This window comes from Gopherus evgoodei, chromosome 6 (genome assembly GCF_007399415.2).
Source record: "Gopherus evgoodei ecotype Sinaloan lineage chromosome 6, rGopEvg1_v1.p, whole genome shotgun sequence".
NCBI classification, from domain to species: domain Eukaryota; kingdom Metazoa; phylum Chordata; order Testudines; family Testudinidae; genus Gopherus; species Gopherus evgoodei.
Genome location: NC_044327.1, coordinates 40,961,345 through 40,980,161, shown reverse-complemented (window position 1 = coordinate 40,980,161; position 18,817 = coordinate 40,961,345). Strand labels below are relative to the sequence as shown.

General features: G+C 46.9%; 1 protein-coding gene across 5 annotated transcripts in view; it reads left to right on the top strand.

Moving 5' to 3' along the window:
* Positions 1–7,813: 7,813 nt before the first annotated feature.
* FAM189A2 (family with sequence similarity 189 member A2) overlaps positions 7,814–18,817 on the top strand; it is a 50,660-nt gene continuing 39,656 nt past the window's right edge. For 4 of the 5 annotated variants that reach the window (XM_030567628.1, XM_030567627.1, XM_030567626.1 and 1 more), the window contains exons 1-2: positions 13,963–14,313; positions 18,359–18,415. In XM_030567628.1, the coding sequence (XP_030423488.1) occupies positions 13,963–14,313; positions 18,359–18,415 (408 nt within the window). Of the gene's footprint in view, positions 7,880–13,962; positions 14,314–18,358; positions 18,416–18,817 lie in introns of those variants that run through there. The other variant, XM_030567629.1, reaches the window with a different exon arrangement.

Sequence of the window (18,817 nt, the reverse complement as noted above, 5' to 3'; positions counted from 1 at the left end):
AAGGCCTGACGTGTCTGTTACCAGCGTCAGTGTGGGTTGTGGTGCAGCGAAGGGGATCCCTTTGCAAACTACCTGCTGGTTGAGCCACCAGCGCAGGGAGTCCAACACCTGGGCAGGGATTGTCACTACAAGGTCTAAGGAGTCTCTGCCCAGGCGATACGACCAGGCTAGCCACAATTGCAAAATCCTGAGCCACAGTTGGGCGTGTTTGACTACGTGGGTGCATGCCACCATGTGTCCTAGGAGCTGCAGGCAGCATCTGGCCGTGGTTGTGGGGAACTTCAGCATCGAGTCTACGGCACACTGGAAGGCTAGAAATCTGGATTCTAGGAGGCTCGCGCATGCCTGTACCAAATCCAGGACTGCCCCAATTAACTCCAGCCTTTGTGTAGGTATCAAGGAGGACTTGGGCACGTTGACTAGAAGGCCTAGCCTGTGGAATACGTCCAATGCCACTGCCCCATGGGAACGGACTTCCTCCTTGGACCAACCTGCGAGAAGCCAGTCATCTAGGTATGGGTACACTCAAATTCTCTTTTGTCGTAGAAAGGCTGCCACTACCGACATGCATTTTGTGAACATGTGGGGGCCCGCTGCCAGGCTGAAGGGTAGGACCGTAAACCAGTAATAGTGCTGGTTGCCTTTCCTTCATCCGCTGAGAGCCCTAGGGCAAGGAGTATTTAAATTTGGCAACTGCCATCCAGGAATTAAAATTGTCTGTTCAGGATCGTCTGCTGTTTGTGATCCTCAACTGGAGACCCCCAGAAGAACAGACCTTCCTTCCAAATAGATCCAGATGTTTAGCTGCTTTGGTTTTAGGAGCTGGGGCTTGCTGACCATGTTGTTCCCGTCATTGACTGCTGAGACAGCCAGCGAACAGGGGGCCAGGTGACAAAAGAGGAAGTCGTATCCCTTGGAAGGGGCAAAGTACTTCCGCTCTACACCTTTTGCTGTTGGCACACTAGAGGCTGGAGTTTGCCAGACCATCTTGTAGTTGGACTGGATTGTCTTTATGAGCAGGAGCGCAGTTCTGGAGGGGCCCTCGGGGCTTAAGATGTCCACCATAGGATCCTCCTGCTCTACTGCTTCCTCTGCCTGTAGGCCCAAGTTATGAGCTACCCTGCGGAGCAGCTCCTCTTGCGCTCTGTGGTCAGAGGAGGCCCCAACACCATGTTGCCTGCCATGGCTTCATCTGGGGATGACGAAGAGGTGAGGGCCTTCTGCATCTCGTCTTCCAGCCCTTCTTGTTCCTCCTCACATGCTGGGGGCTCATCCGGGTCCTGCCTGCCTGACTGCCTCCGGGATGGCACCAGGCTCGGTGCCGCTTCTGCTCTCCTGTGTTCCAGAGAAGCATCTGGTGGCCTGGATACCGTGGCCTCCTTGGGTGCGGAGGGTTGCCTGTGCGAGGACTGGGACCAACACACCGAATAGCTGGATCTTGAGGCCCTGGAGGAGGGCCCCTGCTGTTGGTGACAAGCCCATGGTGTCCAAAAGGGCCACTGCCCTGGTGGGCCCCATTGGGGATGCCACGGGTCTTGTGGCTCCCTGCTCACCGGTGCCATGCGGGCATAGCTGGAGCAGTCTGAGTCCACTTCAGATTCTGAGGACGCCGACCTGTAAAGCCAAGGCGGTGCCATAGAATGGTGTTGCCGGGGGCTGGAGAATAGCTCCTTGCCTACCAGTACCAATACTCCCGGGACCAGGATTGTTGGCTTCTGCTCGGGCCCGGGGACTTCGATCTTGTGTCGCCTAGGAGCCAGCCTGGTGATGGCGCCAGGGAGCGGTGCCCTGGCAGGGCCGATGCCGTATGCTGGCTGTGATCCAGTGCCCTCGAGTCCCGCTGGGCCAGGGACAACTGGGAATCTGCAGAGGCCGAGTTCGACCGTGACTGAGGCCGGGAGCGGTGCCAGGATGGTGACCTCGATCAGTGCACCATTGCCGGCTTGCCTCTTGACGGCACTCTAGGAAGTGGTGCCAGAGGCTTCTCTTTGGCAGGGAGGGGGCTTGTCACCGACAACTGAATGAGGTCCTTTGCCACCTCAAAGGTATCTGAGTGTGGAGGGCTATTCTAAGAGCTCCGAGCTCAAGGTGCTTAGCCCGGGGCTCAACAGGCTCCATGGTGCCAGAGCATGTCCTGGGACAGTGCTTCCCTTTTGAGTGCTCCATTTGCTTGGGCAGTGCCGGCTTCTTATGCGGGGAGCACCCTTGGCTTGTAGGCTGGCCCTTTGACCGTACTGGTGAGGTCGAACGGTGCCGGGGATTTTTTTGTTGCCTCGGAGCAGCATGTTTGCGGTGCCCCACTGGTGCCAGGTCGCGAACTGATGCTGGGGCACTCCACACCAGGGCCGTCCTTAGGATTTATGGTGCCCTAGGCGAGATTATTAAACTGGTGCCCCCGTGCCTGTCTTGCTCTTAGCAACACAAACATAAGCTTACAATACTGGAAAACTTGCCACATGCATGTTGTTAAAACCAGTTTAACTTAATTAAGCACACTGTAATGCTGATGGACTAGCACTAAAGAAATAACACTATAGAAAAAATTCTGATTTGACAGAATGATGCAAATATTTTTTTTAATTTGTCAACATTTTATTGGAAATTTCTATGAAGAGTATTGAAACAAGGATTAGTTTTTAATTAAAAGCAATCTTTCTGGCTTTTTTGGCTGCAAAATCAGTAATAATGTCATCGTATGACTAAGACAAAGTGATGTCTTGTTCGATTGCAAGAATAGCAAGACCAGTCAAGTGTTCCTGACTCATTGTAGAATGGAGATAGTTTTTAATGAGCTTTAGTTTTGAAAAACTCCGTTCTCTTGATGCTACTGTTACAGGAATTGTTAGTAGAATACGAGTGCCAAATGTACACATTAAGATATGTCAATAAGTTTGCTGGTATGAATAAACTGTACAATGTCCATCGATTTTGCATGTGGCAACAACTCAATTTTTCGTACAGTTCAAGTCCATTTAAATCAAAACAATCACCGTGCTTCAGGAGGCTCTTTAGGTCAGGGGTCCCCAACGCGGTGCCCGCAGGGGCCTCTCAGTGCACCCACGTACTGGCCGGAGGACAAGCATCTGCCAAAATGCCACCAAAATTAGGCATCATTTCGGCAGATGCTTGTCCACCACCACGGTCCTTCATCTGGCGCCTGCCAGATGAAAAAGGTTGGGGACCACTACTCTAGGCTCTTACACTTTGTCATTAGTTGCTCTTGTTTTCCTACTTTGTTGAATTTAGTCCCGTCAGCCCGCTGCCAGCTGAGTGAATGGAACCCCAGGCCGACAGTGGGTTGAGTGGCTCAGCCAGGGTCTCAGCCTCCGGCCTGCTCATCCACTGCCAGCCTGGGGTTCCTTGGGGGTCCCCAGGCCAGCAGTGGGTGCTGAGTAGGGCCAGCAGCTGGGACCCTGGGTGCCAATGGGGCAGCAGCCGGACCCCCAGAGCAGTGGCGGGCTGAGCCCCTCAGCTCGCCGCTGTGTGCCATCAAAAATCAGCTCACGTGCCGGTTGCCGATCCCTGCTCTATACGTTAGTAATGAGATGAGCATATTACAGTTGTTGGAGGGCTCTATTTAGCAGTAATAGGGCTATAGGAAAGTCAGTCAACATTTTTTGTTTCTGTGATGAAAACTGGCCCACTCCCTTCCCCATACCAAACTTGTCACAAATAATTGTCAACAACTTAATTTTCTGTTTTTGGCTAAGATATTGATTTTTTTAAAAAATAATATTGAAATTGAATTCAGGATTGTTAGCAAGGATTTTTGGCAAACCAAGTTGTTAAATGACACTTTAAATGGCAACACAGTACTGCTTTCATGCTTGGCTCACCCCCCAGCCTGCTGGTCTAACAGCTGCAGTAGGAGATAGGTGGAAAACTGCAGGACCCCAAAATCCACCTCTTGGGGTGCAGAGTGGCAACAGCAGCAGCAAACCCTCAGGTCTGATCACATGCCAGTGGGCACCACCGCCAGCCCAACGGACCATGGTGAAGTTAGCACAGCATCTGATCTCAGGGACGGGGCACCTATGGAGCCACAGCAGCTCATCCTGCCCTGTGCAGCTCCCCCGGATGAGATGGATCACTGCCAGCCCAGGGAAGAGATGCGCTCCCCAGCTAGGGTGATCAGATCCAGATGTCCTGATTTTATAGGGCCAGTCATGATATTTGGGGCTCTGTCTTATATAGGCACCAATTACCCCTATCTAGGGTGACCAGACAGCAAGTGTGAAAAATCAGGATGGGGGGTGGGGGGGGAATAGGAGCCTATATAAGAAAAAGACCCAAAAACTGGGACTGGCCCTATAAAAGTGGGACATCTGCTCACCCTACCCCAACCCCCTGTCCTGATTTTTCACACATGCTATCTGGCTATCCCTAGCCCAGCCCTGTGCAACCCTTCCAATCCTGGCTGCCTGCAGAGGAAGTGAGTTACTTTTACTTTCATTCCTCAGCAGCCAGCCAGCCAGCCTCCCCTCCCCCCGAGCACCTCACCAACCCAGCCCTGATGGAGGGGAGGGGGAAGGAGAAACAGGGGGGTGCTCTGTGGGGCAGAGGGGAGAAGAATGGACGTTATGGGGGACAACAAAGGATACTACCAGAGCCGCAGAGCCTGCCTCACCTCATGCCAGGGGAAAGTGTCACACTCACAGGTGATTTCCTTCCCTCACCCCTTCCCAGAGACTCCAGCAGCCAATCCCCTCCCTCAGACTGTGCTGCATTCGGCTATCTCTAGGACCCAGCAGCCCTGCTCTTACATGCTCCACTGCTTCCTGTCTGTTCAGGCTCTTGCAGAGCGGTGCCCCAGACCTAGTGCTACCCTAGGTGGCTGCCTATTCTGCCTATGGCTAAGGACGGCCCTGCTCCACACCAAGGACGCTGGTGCCAAGGCCAGATGGCCCGAGGCTGAAGGTTGCAGTGCGGCCTCCATGAGTAGCTGCTTGAGGCAAAAGTCAGAGATTGCCAGCGACCCTTTAAACGGCCAAAAGCACACTCCACAGTCATTCAGCACCGGCTCAGCCTGTAGTTGAACCCCTCCTTGCCTGTCAAGGCTCCCTGTGTACGGTTTAATGAGCTACAGCATTAACGGGTAAGCGGGGTCTCCAAGCATCACAGTGGTCATTTCGACGTCCCCTCCTGTGATCTTCCACTCTAGGGAAAAAAGTCCCAGCTTGCAGCTTCCTGAACAGGCCAATGTTCCAAAAGATGTGTGCATCATGTACCTTCAGTTCCTTCTTACCCTCCCTGGCCCGATGGGAGCCACTAAGGGAAAAAGTTTCCAACGTCCATGCACACGGCGCGCACACACCTAACGTGTAATGGATGTGAACAGAACAGTTGCTCGAAGAAGAACTCTTGGTTATCTTCCAAGTAAGGAGACGACACACTGATATTTCTAGGGTTTAGTGTTTGGGGTAATAGATAATTTGCTTCCATGATAAGAAACTAGCAATTATTTCATTTAGTGTAGGAGTTTTTAAATGTAAAGTACTAATGATGCACAATTTAGTGCAGCTCGATCAAAGCTTTGCACAAACTCCTCCCACCACCCACTATTATGATGTATAAAAATGAGACAAAGTAATCCTGAAAATATTATGCCATATATGTCTGTCTGTATCTAGAATACTGTCTTCAGTTCTGCTCCCATTTCTGAAAATATGTAGCAAAAATAAAACTGAACTAGAAATGGGTGGCAAAAATGATTAAAGGGACAGAATGACTTTCATACCATAAAGAGACCAAAAACAATGGGTGAGCTTAGAGAGGGTTTGGACTGGAATTTGCTAGTTGGGGACCCTGTAGAATACTGCTCTCCCAGACCTTGAAAGCCTCACTGGGGTGGTGGGACTAGAGGTAGTGTGGTGGCTGGCACCCTGCTATTCTATTCACTCCCCCAAGACACAGGCACCGCTGGGAGTATGGTCACCCTGCAACCTCTTCCCAAAACTACAAACAAGCCTGTTAGCACATCACTACCACTATCCTGAGTAACAGAAGGCAGGGATAGAGAAGACTTCAAAAGCCATAAAGAGGGAATGAGACAGAAAGATCTTCATTCCAAGCTGACTAAAGCTCCTGCCTAACTCTCTTATGGGACCAATGGTATTGAGTTGCCAATAATTACCCCAAAACTTCCAGCAGGAGAGGGGGAAGAATCATAACCTTTGTACCTTCTCTAGGCCAAGCTTATTGCACACACCAAGGGCTCCTTGCATTCTTTCACATACTCCAAGCTCCTTGTGTGCCACCCTCCCTGTTCCCTTCTAAGATGAGGGATATTATGTTGAAAGGTGTTAACAACTGCCACCAAATAACAGTTACAAATGTCATTGAAACTGGTAGCTCTGCTAAGTAGATGCCATGGGTTCTGTGTGTCCTCTATTGCCACCTTTCATTTTTCCCCAATTTCCCCCCAAATCAGTAGTGTTCTGGCCACTGATGCCTAAAATAGTCCCTTAAACATTATTACATTACATCTAAACAGAGAAACACCATCAAGTTGAGCGTAAGGCCTCGAAAACTCAGCCAATGGACTGACGCCCTCTCCTATCTGCCAAACCCCACCTGACCACCTAAATTGCAACTCTCTCTTATCCCCACCAAATTGTTGTAGCCACATAAAATAAATGTTAAAACATTCAAAATTCAGAGGTTTTGACTGTATCAGTAGTTTAATTATTAACCTCCCCACTGCTCTTTTGGCATTTTCTATTGTCACCAAATTTTGTGTTTTTGCTGCAAAATCTAGTGTTGGCGTGTTTCAGAAATAAGGGCGCCTTTACCCAGAATTACTGGTCCTCTGCCCTCCATCTAACTCCATCCAGCCCAGCTAGGCCAGGAGGACAGTAGCTATATGTTTACTGTTACTTCTTCTCTGTCCCACCTCACAGCATAGGCACTTTGAATTCCTAGTTTAAAAACTTTGGATATGTCTAACACAGAGGTAAGAACTACTGCCATCCATCCATCCAGTTTTCATCACTGTGGTATCAAACACTGGTCGCAGAGTGGGCAGGTAAAGCTATTTAAAATCCAGTACATTATGATCTTTACATGCTGCTGTTAATTGGTTTTGTTGCAACATTTACAAGTTTGTCGCCTACCTACTTTCAGACGAACCCGGTTTCAACTGCAGTTACTCTACCTCTTGAAATGAATCCCAGTTAAATAGTCCCCTGACCTCTCCAGGGCTCCTAGGTGCTGGATACATTTAGAAATGGAGATAAAACCACAACGGCCAAGCAGAACCACTCTTTTGACCTTGGGAACAGAGTCCATATCACTTAGAAGGTTTGCATCAGTTTATAATTGCTGGTTTTTGCTTTGTTACTTTGCTCTATACCTGGTTTTCCTGCTCTGTCCCTTGATAAAATGCCAAGTAGAAACAAAATATTTTTGCAATGCTGCCAACAACTTCTGTTCCCTGCTCTATTCCTGTGCAACCATTCAGTCTCTCCTTTTAAAAAAAACAAAACAGAGCCAAAAAAAACCACAGGAGTGAGAGGGGAAAGAGATTAAGCTATTCAAACTTTAGTGAGAGTCCTTGAGACATTTTCTCCTCTCTCTTGCACTGATGAAAATCTGGAGTAACTCAGTTGACTTCACGGGAGTGTCTCCAGATTTACGCTGATCAGAGAACAGAATTTGGCTCAGGCTTGTGGGTCAAAAGCAAGAGCTGACAGTTGATGATGGCAACAACATTTTGTCAGGAACTCTAACCCAGACAGCAAAATTCATTGTCCAACCGCGAGAGAGACAGGCAACAATTTCGAGAGAGGAAAAAAGACTGGTGGCTGGGTCTGTATTGTCATACCATAATGACCTGGGCAGCACAGAGGCCAACAACTGTATGAGGCGGGGCAGCAGCAGGGTATGTGACTTCCTCATAAACTATTTTTAAAAAGCTGTTTAGAAGGGTGTTGATTTTAAGACCCTGCCTACCCTACAAAATAACAGTTATGGCAAGTGTGTTCTAGCATGGCTTACTCATTGACATCAGGGTTTAAACATGGTTGGGAGGGTGTTATAATCCGTGTAGACAGAAAAAACAATTTTATCAAACTGTTTGACCACAAATATGTTATATAACTTTGTGAGGATGGGGAAGCAATTCTTACCAAAGGTGATGTGGGGAAGAAATAGGTGACTCCATCCTGAAAGGAAACTTTCAGGGTCTTCCACAATTCTTAAGGTTTTCTCCTCTATAGCTTTTGTGTTTAATTTTATTCATAAGTTGTGGAGAATACTGAATATTTGACTCAAAATTTCAATATATCCAGTAAAGATTAGTAGGGAAAAAATCAAACATGATTCTGCCACTGACTCACCATTGACAGCCGAGAAGCTAATCCAGAGTCCTACTGTATGGGAGGTCTGGTGCAGCTTCCAGCCTGCCAGCATGTGTTAGGGTGATAATTATGATTGCAGTGAATTAGTAGCAATAAGTTTCTCTAGCTCCTTCAATTAGAGTGAGTGTTCAGTCCTTCCAAAATTGACACCTGAAGAGGAGGAAAGAAGCAGAATGAATAAGATATTAAATGAACACACATCTGTCATGAGTCAGCAGAAGTCTATTGTGAGAGAGCCTCCAACAATGCAGCAGTTGATCAATGAATGTTACAGCAGAAAAGTTCAGTGTGAACCTAAGCGATGTGGAATAAAAACAGAGGTGAAAGAAATGGTGCCGCTTTTGCAAACTTAAAAAATTTCATCTGTTAACTAGCAGCAATTCTTTAATGGACAACAATGTATTTTTCACCCTCGGTATAATCTTTTAGTTATTTTACTTTCCATTTTCTTTAGATTGTCCACCAATGTAAATTCCGCACCACCACTTAGCATTCCCCCCTCCTTTTCCCCTCCACACCTATACTCTCACACACACATACATTCTGCATTTGGTTTTTAAATTTTTGCTCAGATCTACTTGGTAATTAAGGATTTTTTATTAGATGACTTTCTATTGTACATTAGCACTTACACAGTAGATAACACTTCCAAAGTATTGTACAAACACTGGGTGAGATCCCCAATGGGTGTGAATCAGCACAGCTCCATGAGGTTCTACTGAGGATCTAGCTTCTTAACTAATCAATCCACCTGACACCCTGTAAGAGCGGTAAGTAGTTGTTATCATCATTCTACAGATGGGGAAACAAAGAAGGGTGAAGCTGTTCATACAAGAAGTCAGTAGCAGAGCTGGAATTGGAACTTTGAATCTGCTGATTCCCACTCCTCTGCTTGTACCTCATCACCACATTGCCTCAACGGTAAAATAACCTGGATCTTAGTCACTGCATTACAGCAGTAAAATATGAAATATTTAAGGTACCAAAAAAAACTCAGACGGGTAGGCAGTAATTTTAAATCTCGTAAGTATCCTGAAAAATAACCACATAACAGCATGACAGCCTGTCCCATTAGAAATAAAAGCAGCAAGATTAGCATGGCACTTCTAACCTTAGCTCTTCTAGTGCCTGCTGCTAGTCATTAGAAAGTGTTACCAGAATTTGACGGCTATCACTGATAAAAGGAACAAAGAAACTATTGTGCTAGATCAAACTCATGGTCCCTTTAGTCCAGTAACATGTCTTCAAGTGACCTGCACTAGAGGCTTCAGAGGAAGGTGCAAGAAACCTCACAATAGGTAGATGTGGGATAATCTGCTCTACTAGTTAGAGGTTGGCTTAAACCCTGAAGCTTGCAGACAAGGTCTGTCTTGTCTAAGAGACAATTCAAGCACTAGAATGTAACAGAAGCGACAGTGGTAGGGTTGAACTGCCTGATTTAAGGGCCAGGATTTAAAAAATGGGCGCCTAAATGTAGTCTCTTAATTCTGTATTTAGGAATCTAAATAAGCTGCTTGACTTTCAAAAGTGCTGAATACCCAGTGGTTTCCAATTGTTAATTTTGCTCAACACTTTTGAAAACTAGGCCACTTATTTAGGTGTGTAAATATGGACTAAGGAGAGTAATATTAGGCACCCATTTTTTAAAAATCTTACCCAAGAAAAGAAAATGATGAATCAAAGGTCTTGTTTACTTTTTGTATATTTGTAAAGGCACTTAGATGTCACAGGAATGACTGTGGTATATCTAGTATTGGGGTAGCTGTGTTAGTCTGTATCCACAAAAATAAAAAACCCACTTCTTCAGATGCACCTGAAGAAGTGGGTTTTTACTCATGAAAGCTTATGCCCAAATAAATCTGTTTGTCTTTAAGGTGCCACTGGACTCCTTTTTGTTTTTTGTGGTATATCTAGAGAGATTAGACAGCATAATTCTGAAGAGTTTGGATTGCAAATGTAATCCCAACCAAAATCACTTTGATTGTGTTAGTTATCCGTTCATCTGCTCTTCCACGAGGTACCATATTGTTGAACTAAAAAGGAGAATGTGGCTGTAAAGATAAACTTAGGCAGCCAACTTCCCCTCCCAAAGTTGGTGGTGAGACAGAAAAAAAAACTGCTCAGAGGATTCTCAGAGAGATGGGTGTGTAATAGCTTTGGGCCTAGAAACGAAGGTGGAATTGGTGTGTTTGGGTTTGGATGAGCTGCAGTGGTTGATGTTTTCTGTGTGTATGAAGAAGTAAACTTTGGGTTAGACCAAAAAGTAATTTTCTGTTTTAACCTATATTTTGATTATATAGACTGTTGTAATTATGCCACTGTGATCCTGTTATCTTTGGTATGGTTTTATCTGTGATTACGCCATGAATTATGAGGGCACTAAGATTAACATATCTAGACCCTACTGCAGTAAGGTTATAATGTACTCTTTTCAAGAAGTGCTAGGAGATCTTTAATTTCCAGCTGGACAGCCTACAGAAAGAAGCAGAAAAGGCTTTCATCCAAAGGGCACTATCTCTAATGCTGTAGCTCCTCCCCTCTTTGCTACTACATTGCAGTGTCAGCATCAGGTCTGCACCAAAGTCCTAGTGAAGTGTTGAACCTACAATCTTCTACAAATGGGTAAGCTCTAAGTGCTGCCAAAAGAACCGTTGACACTTTTATAGTGTATGTTTTCCTATGTAGCTAACAGCTATCTTTTTCATGACTGAGATTATCTATTTTTCTAAGTCATGTTCAGACATGCCCAACATGTTCAAACTGTAGTGATTGAACTGGAACAACAGCACACAGGCCCTAAGCCTACTCTCATCCAACATTTCAACAAGTTGAACAGAAGAACAAACGTAGCCTGTGCAATGGCACTCTGAAGCTCAGACACACAAATGAGATACTGAAGGTACTTCACTTGAAAGATAAATTTCCCTGCCGTGATCAGGCAGAATTACTCTGTGTGTATGTGTACACACACACATCCTCTGCCAAACCTCCTCCTCCTGGGAAGAAAGCCAACAATGTGAAATGCAATCCACTTGCTTCTTCCAGCCCTCCTCCCAAGGGGAGTTATTTTAAAACTTCAGGCTCACTGTGTAACAGCACTGACCAAAGGGGGGAAAAAAAGAGCAAGGACCTGGGGGGGTTCAACACAGAGAAACAAGGAGGAAAAAAACAGAGGAGAAGAAATAATTGTGGACAATAAAAGGGAAAGGCTAATGCTAACCAGTGATCAGTCTCACTGCACAGAAGCAGAGTAGTTTAGTGGGAGGAGGATTGGTTAGGGAAGGGGTTGCATGCAGTAGCAGTAAATGGGTTAGTTTGAGAGGAAGCAGACAGTACAGGTTGAACCTCTCTAATCTGGCACTCCCTGGTCCAGCAACATCTGTGGTCAGGCATAAGTGCCTACTCCATGGATGTCCTGGGGCTGAAGCACCCATGGGAAAAAATTAGTGAGTGTAGAGCATCCACCAGAGCCAAGTTTCCCCCACCCACCTCCTTCCCCCCATGCCTCTTGTGCGCCGGCAGCCCCACACTTACCAACTCCTCCTCCCTCCCAGGGCTTCTGGAGTGCCGCGAACAGCTGATTCATGGTGTTCAATCTCTGGAAGGAAGACCTGTGGCCATCAGTTAGGACCTGGGGCCAGCATTGGAGCTCCCAGGTGGCGGGCCAGCAGCCAGGATCCTGGGTGGCAGTGGGGCCCCTGGGCGAGGGACTATGCTGGGCGCAAAGCCTGGGGATGCTGCACCTATGGAGACCCGCACCTATGAAGACCCGCTGGCACTCTGCTTTGACCTCCCGTGGTTTGGCACCCATCAGGTCCCAAGGGTGGACTAGAGAGGTTCAACCTGTAGTAGAAGATAAGGGGCAGGCTAGAGATGGGGTTGGCTGCAATGGCAGCAGAGTGATTGAAGAAGAGGGTAAGGAAGAATTTGGCACCAGCAGCTGAATGTGGTTTGGTACACCATTAAAGAGGAGTTTGGTGGTCAGGCGGGGTTTGGCAGTGGTAGCAGAATGATTTCTTTGGTAGAGAGTGTTTGGCAGGCAAAGTGGACAGGGACAGGTTAAGCACTGGCAGCAGCGAATAGGTTGGGGGTGGGGGGTAGGGAGAGATTTTACACTAGCAGGAGCGTGGTTAAATCTGAGGAGTGGGTTGGCATAGGTATTTGGTGGTGGGGCTGGCACAGGGATTTAAGAGAGATTAAGGAGGTAGCCTGGCACAGGGGACTAGCCTAGGGGGTTTGAGGGTTTTGGGGGGGGCTAGCATGAAAAGTTTAAGGGGGGTGGCATAGAATGTGTACCACAGAGGGATTAAGGGGGCTTAACATGGGGATTAAGGAGGTGTTTGAGGGTGGCTCAGGGAGTGGCATGGGGAACTAGCCCTGGGTAGTTAAGGGAGTGGTGGGAGGTTAAAGGGGCATTTGGGGGCTAGGCCAGGGCAGATAAGGGGATGGTGGGGGGGTAAGGGTTTTTTGGGGGACTAGCTCAGTGTGGTTAAGGGGGTGGTGGAGGGGGCGTTTGGGGGCTAGCCCGGAAGGGTTAAGGGGGTGGTGGAGGGGGTTAAGGTGGTATTTGGGGACTAGCCTGGGAGGGTTAAGGTGGCGTTTGGGGGTTAGCCCAGGGAGATAAGGCAGTGGTGGAGCGGGGTTAAGGGGATGTTTGGGGGCTAGCCCAGAATGGTTAAGGGAGCACAGAGGTATTAAGGGTGTTTTTGGGAGCCAGCCAGGGGGTGGTTGAGGGGGTGGAGGGTATTAAGTGGGTGTTTGGGGGCCAGCCCAGGGCAGCTAAGGGCATTTGGGGGCCAGCACGGGGCGGTTAAGGGAGCAGGGGGATATTAGGGGGCAGTTTGGGGGCCAGCCTGGGGTTAAGGGGCAGGGGGGGGCATTAAGGGGGAGTTTGGGGGACTTCCTGGGCGGTTATGCCTGGGGACGGGGGAGTTTTAAGGGGGGTAGCCCAGGGCAGTTAAGCCTGGGGACGGGAGTATTAAGGGGCAGTTTGGGGGCCAGCCCGGGGCAGTTAAGCCTTGGGATGGGGGTATTAAGGGGGGGTTGGGGGACAGCCCGCGGCGGTTAAGCCTGGGGATGAGGGTATTAAGGGGGGGTTGGGGGCCAGCCCGCGGCGGTTAAGCCTGGGGATGAGGGTAATAAGGGGGGGTTGGGGTTGGGGTTTGGGGCCAGCCCGCGGCGGTTAAGCCTGGGGATGAGGGTATTAAGGGGGGGTTGGGGTTGGGGGCAGTCCGGGGCGGTTAAGCCTGGGGACGGGGGTATTAAGGGGGGGTTGGGGGCCAGCCCGGGGCAGTTAAGCCTTGGGACGGGGGTATTAAGGGGGGGTTGGGGGACAGCCCGCGGCGGTTAAGCCTGGGGATGAGGGTAATAAGGGGGGGTTGGGGGCAGCCCGGGGCGGTTAAGCCTGGGGACGGGGTATTAAGGGGGGGCTGGGGCAGCCCGGGGCGGTTAAGGGATTGGCCGGGGGAGCCTGGGCACTGGCGGCAGCAGCAGCGCGCTGTGGGGACGGGCTTGGCAGCGGCCGGCAGCAGGGCGGCAGCTTGCGGTGCCGGCGGAGCGCCCACACTCGGCTCCTGCCCTCGGAGCTGCGCGACCGCCGCCCCCCATGTCGCTGCCTGTGGTGCTGCCAGGCTCCTGCTGCCCCATGGCCGGGCTCTCCGCTGCGCTCCAGGCAGCGGCTCCCGGCCCCGCCGCCTCTCCGGCGCAGCCGCCGCCGCCGCCTCTCCGGCGCTTCCAGCACTACCGGCCTCCCCCAGCGGCGTTCTCCCCGCTGTCCGCCCGCCGGGCCGCCGCCGCCGCCGGGGCCCAGGGGCTGCTGCCGGCCAGACCGCTGCTGTCCCTGGGGCTGCTGCAGCTCATCCTGGGCTGCTGCATGGTGGCGCTGAGCTTTGGGGCGCTGTCACTCAGCGGCTCCCCGCAGGTGAAGAACTCCTGTCCCTTCTGGGCGGGCTCCTCGGTAAGTGGCCCGGGGAGTTGGGGGCGGCCGGGCAGCAACAGCTGCTGCTGACACAGCCATGGGACGGGACAGCGAAGCCTGGATCGTCTTTAGGCCGACTAGCCTGTCATCTCATAGCTGCCTGATGCCTGCTTGCCTGCTTTGTCCATAGCTACCTGTGCCACCTAACCAATCGATTTGCTATCACCTGGCTGTTCAGTCTAATCTGTTCTCTATCTAGCCACTCTGTCAGCTATCACATATCTGATCGCTTTACTCTATGATCTGGCTAGCCATTCTATTAGCCCTCACATGTCTAATCTGTTATGTATCAGATCCATCTACCTATCTATTAGCTACCACATTTGATCAGTCTAGCTAATCTCTTAGCTATTACATGTCAGAACAATCTACGCAATCTATTCTCTAGCTAGCTAATCTATTAGCTAATAGATTTTTGGGGAAATTCTATGGCCTGTGTTATATGGGAGGTCAGACTAGATGATCACAATGGCCCCTTCCGGCTTTGGAATCTATGAGTCTATATATCTGTCTAATGTATCTCTGTAGCTCTCTGTGGCAGAGACAGTGTATTCTAGTTGTTTGCAAAGTGCCTCAGACATTTCAAGAACTGCGTACATAATAATAACTGTCTGTTGCTGCCAACATTCAAAGGGTGTTAGGCTTTTCAACATAAATTTTGGATTTAAGGGATTAGCTCCTCTCTTTTATTGTAGAAGATTTACTGAATTTAATAAGACTTGGAAAGTGTGATCTCAGGCCCTAATCCTACAAGGAATTTTACACAGCCAGACCCTTGCAATTGGAACCATTGACGTTCCAAATGGGTGCAGGGATCTTCCCACACAGAGCTCCTTGAAAGATTGGGGACTAGGTGATTAGAGCAGGGGAATTAGGGTTACCAGACAGCAAATGTGAAAAATCGGGATGGAGGTGGAGGGTAATAAGAGCCTATATAAGAAAAAGATCCAAAAATTGGGACTGTCCCTATAAAATCGGGCATCTGCTCACCCTAAGGGGAATAGTAGTCAGGATGCTTGGGTTCTATTCTAGTTCTGCTTCTGATTTGCAGTGTAATGTTCAGCAAGCTACTTAACCTTGCTGTATGTCAGTTCCTCTGTCTGTAAAATAGGAAGATTAATAATTCCTTTCCTCAGAGGTGTGTCATCAAGAGTGTTCATTAATGTTTGTAAAGCACATTGAAATCTTCAGGTAAAAGGTGCTATATATATGTTAAGCATAAAATTACTTATATAACAAATTACACCCTTCATTGCCAATTTACAATTCAGTTATCAGAAGCTATATATTTTTATTTGTTCAGTAAAGAAGCTAGAACACTCTTTTGTCTTGCAGAGATAATAAATAGTCTAAAATATTATTTATATTACTATCTATAGGTCTTACTTCATTAGCAGCACAAACCCTAACAAATAGATTCTTACAGAAGAATAAACAAATATAAAGAGAAGGCCAAATTGACATTTTATAGCTGATTATTTTAAATGTTTTTCCTTATAAAATCTTAATCAGTCTATCAAACCTTGTATACAATAAGAAACAACACTTCCCACCTGTACTAGTACATGCACATATTGCATGCAGCATTTTCCTGCATTTTAATACTGCTACTCTGATAAGACTGGATAAATAAATAGTGATATTCCTAGAAAAACTGTCAGGAGGAGAGAATTAGGATTTTATTATGGACGGTAAGGCAAGTTGTTACTGCTGTTGATTTCTATTTAAACTTCACTTTTTCTGTGCAAGTGGTTTTTCATAACAATTTGTACTAGGGCATGAAAGCCCATATTATAAGGCTTACGTGTAAAGAGACAGAGACAAGTTTACTGTGGAAACCTGATGAAGATCCCTTCCCAAATAGATGTATGCGTAGTCTTTCACATATTTACCACTGCAGGTATTCACAGCCTTAGACCCTGAAGTAAGAAAACAAATGCACTGTCCATGCTCACTATACCTCCTTTTAAACACCTGTAACTTTATTAATATAGTTCAAAACCAGATTGCTTCAAATATGGCTAAAACAGTGTCCCATTTAGGACTGCATACAAACCAAGCTTGCACTTATGTAACAAATTTAGTTTTTGAATCGCTTGAGTGCAGAATAAATATGCAATCCGTTGCTCAGTGGAAAAATGCCGTTTCCCTCCTGTTCCTACAGCTCCAAAATAACATTACATTCAGCTATGAAATTTACCAAAATCATTGTATGTATTTTCATGGGGAAGGTGGACCAGAGCCCTCCAGGAACTAAAAATAGTGGCAGCAAATTCGTTCAGGTTGTAACATCTCCCGAGAGGTACAACCACCTGGAAAGGTTTGCATATAGGGATTCAAACTGCATTCTCTATAGAAAGGATTTTCTCTACTATGCTTTCACATTGAGAATAAATGTGCTTGCTTAGGAAAAGCTGTGTGATGCCTTATAACTGTGGACAATTATGCTGTTCGTAGCATCTGAAGAGAAAAGCAAAGCAGGCATACATAGGCAGTCTGGCTTGCTGGGAAATTCACAATGTAGGCAGGGAACCGTGCAGCCTCGAAATACTCCAGTCAGAAGGGAGTGAGATGTGTGTCTCTGCCTGAGAGAGATGATGGCTGGGGAACAGGACCCTAAACGTAGATGCTTTTATAGAATCATAGAATATCAGGGTTGGAAGGGACCTCAGGAGGTCATCTAGTCCAGCCCCCTGCTCAAAGCAGGACCAATCCCCAACTAAATCTAAATTTAATCTTGATGGACCACGGATGGTAATACAGGTTCAGTTGCCCTGAACTGTGACAGACATCAGTGATGCGCTTTAATTATAACATCACATGATTATTTTGCACTTAGATAATTCACAAACTATTTTGTTACAAAACTGCAAAGTTATGTTTGTAGTTTTGAAAGAGGAATGATAATGTCAATGGGTGTTTTGGCCAAATCATGTATGCACTTGTGCTAGGCCAGATTCATCACCAGTCCAGAAGTCACTGAAGTTATAAAAGACATTTACTTATTTAAAAGTGCTAAAGGGTGCAGATCCGTTTGCTCTAGTCTATCCTTTTCTGGTGCAGGCTATAATCTTGAAGTTCTGTGTTCATTAACCTAGTCACATTGGCCCAGATCCTCAAAGAAATTTAGGCTTCTAGCTTCCATTGATTTCAATAGGAGTTAGGAGCCTAAATTACTTTGAAGATATGGGCCATTAACTGTAAATCGCAGTGAGTTTCTGTTGTCTACAGGGCACAGACGAAAATCTGTTCTGTTCTGCCTTGCCTAGCTTTCCCCCTCCACACACATGCTCACGCCCCCAATAATATGTCATTAAAATGTGTTGTCCTTTCAGTTCTACAGCAGGATTTATTCCTGTTCTGACTGAATGGCACAAGCTGTGTATGTATGTGTCTATAAATTTTAGCCATAGTTCCTTCGGAGTTGTTCTCTTGATTGAAATACTGAATTAAGTGGTAAAATTAGGCAACATTATACAAACATTTCTTTGTCTTTTGGCTCCCCTCCAGCAAAATGATTGAACATGACGATAACTTTGAAGTTAATAGGATTACCCACATATTTAAAATTATACATGTGCGTAAGGGGTTTGCTGGATAGGGGTCTAAGTTAGTAGAAATGTTGCTTTGTAGTCAGCTGAGGAGGTTGAGTTTACTGAAAAATTAGGAAAAAATGTGTATGTTTCTGGAAAGTTGTGTATGTGGACTAAAAAGTAAAAAGAAGGACAATGAGAAAAAAACTGATTATGTTATTAGGTAAGATATTATCATAAGTGAAGTGTCTTATCAACATTGGCTCTGATTCTCCACCCATTTATGGCAAGGTTACACTGGTATATTTCTCCTGAAGTCAGTGGAATTACTCTTATCTGAGAGGAGAGTCAGACCCAGTCTCTTAAACAAAGAGTTCCTTCTAGAACTCTAAAGTTAACAGCTTCTTTCAATGTATTAATGTTGAGGGCTGTAATGGGGCTCTGCCAACATGGCGCGTCAGTCCTGCATAATTGTTTTTTTGCTCTTTTAGGTGATCTTGTCTGGAATCATAGGATTAACTACGTGGAAGAGACCAGTGGTACTTTTGGTATGTATCTGCTAAAATGTGTTGAAAGGGAAATGTTCCAAGATGCTCTTGATATAACAGAGATACTTGTAAAAAGGTTAATTTCCTTCCCCTTTAAAAAATGCTGGAATTATTGAATGCACTATCAACGCACACAAAGGGGTATATTCTTCTCTCTGGGCACACAGCTCTTGTTAGCAGTAAGAGGAGTTACAGGACTATACTGAGAGGAAGCAATACCATTGTAATTTTCACAGAGCTTTTCACATTCTTATTAGGAAATACCTACATGAAATTATAGGTTTAGAATAACCATTCAAATCTTTGTATCCTGTGTTGTTTCCTGGCCCTACATTTTTTCCATTCTGCTTTGTCAACACTCCAGCAAAGTATATAATTTGTCATTTGGGGATAATGCTATTG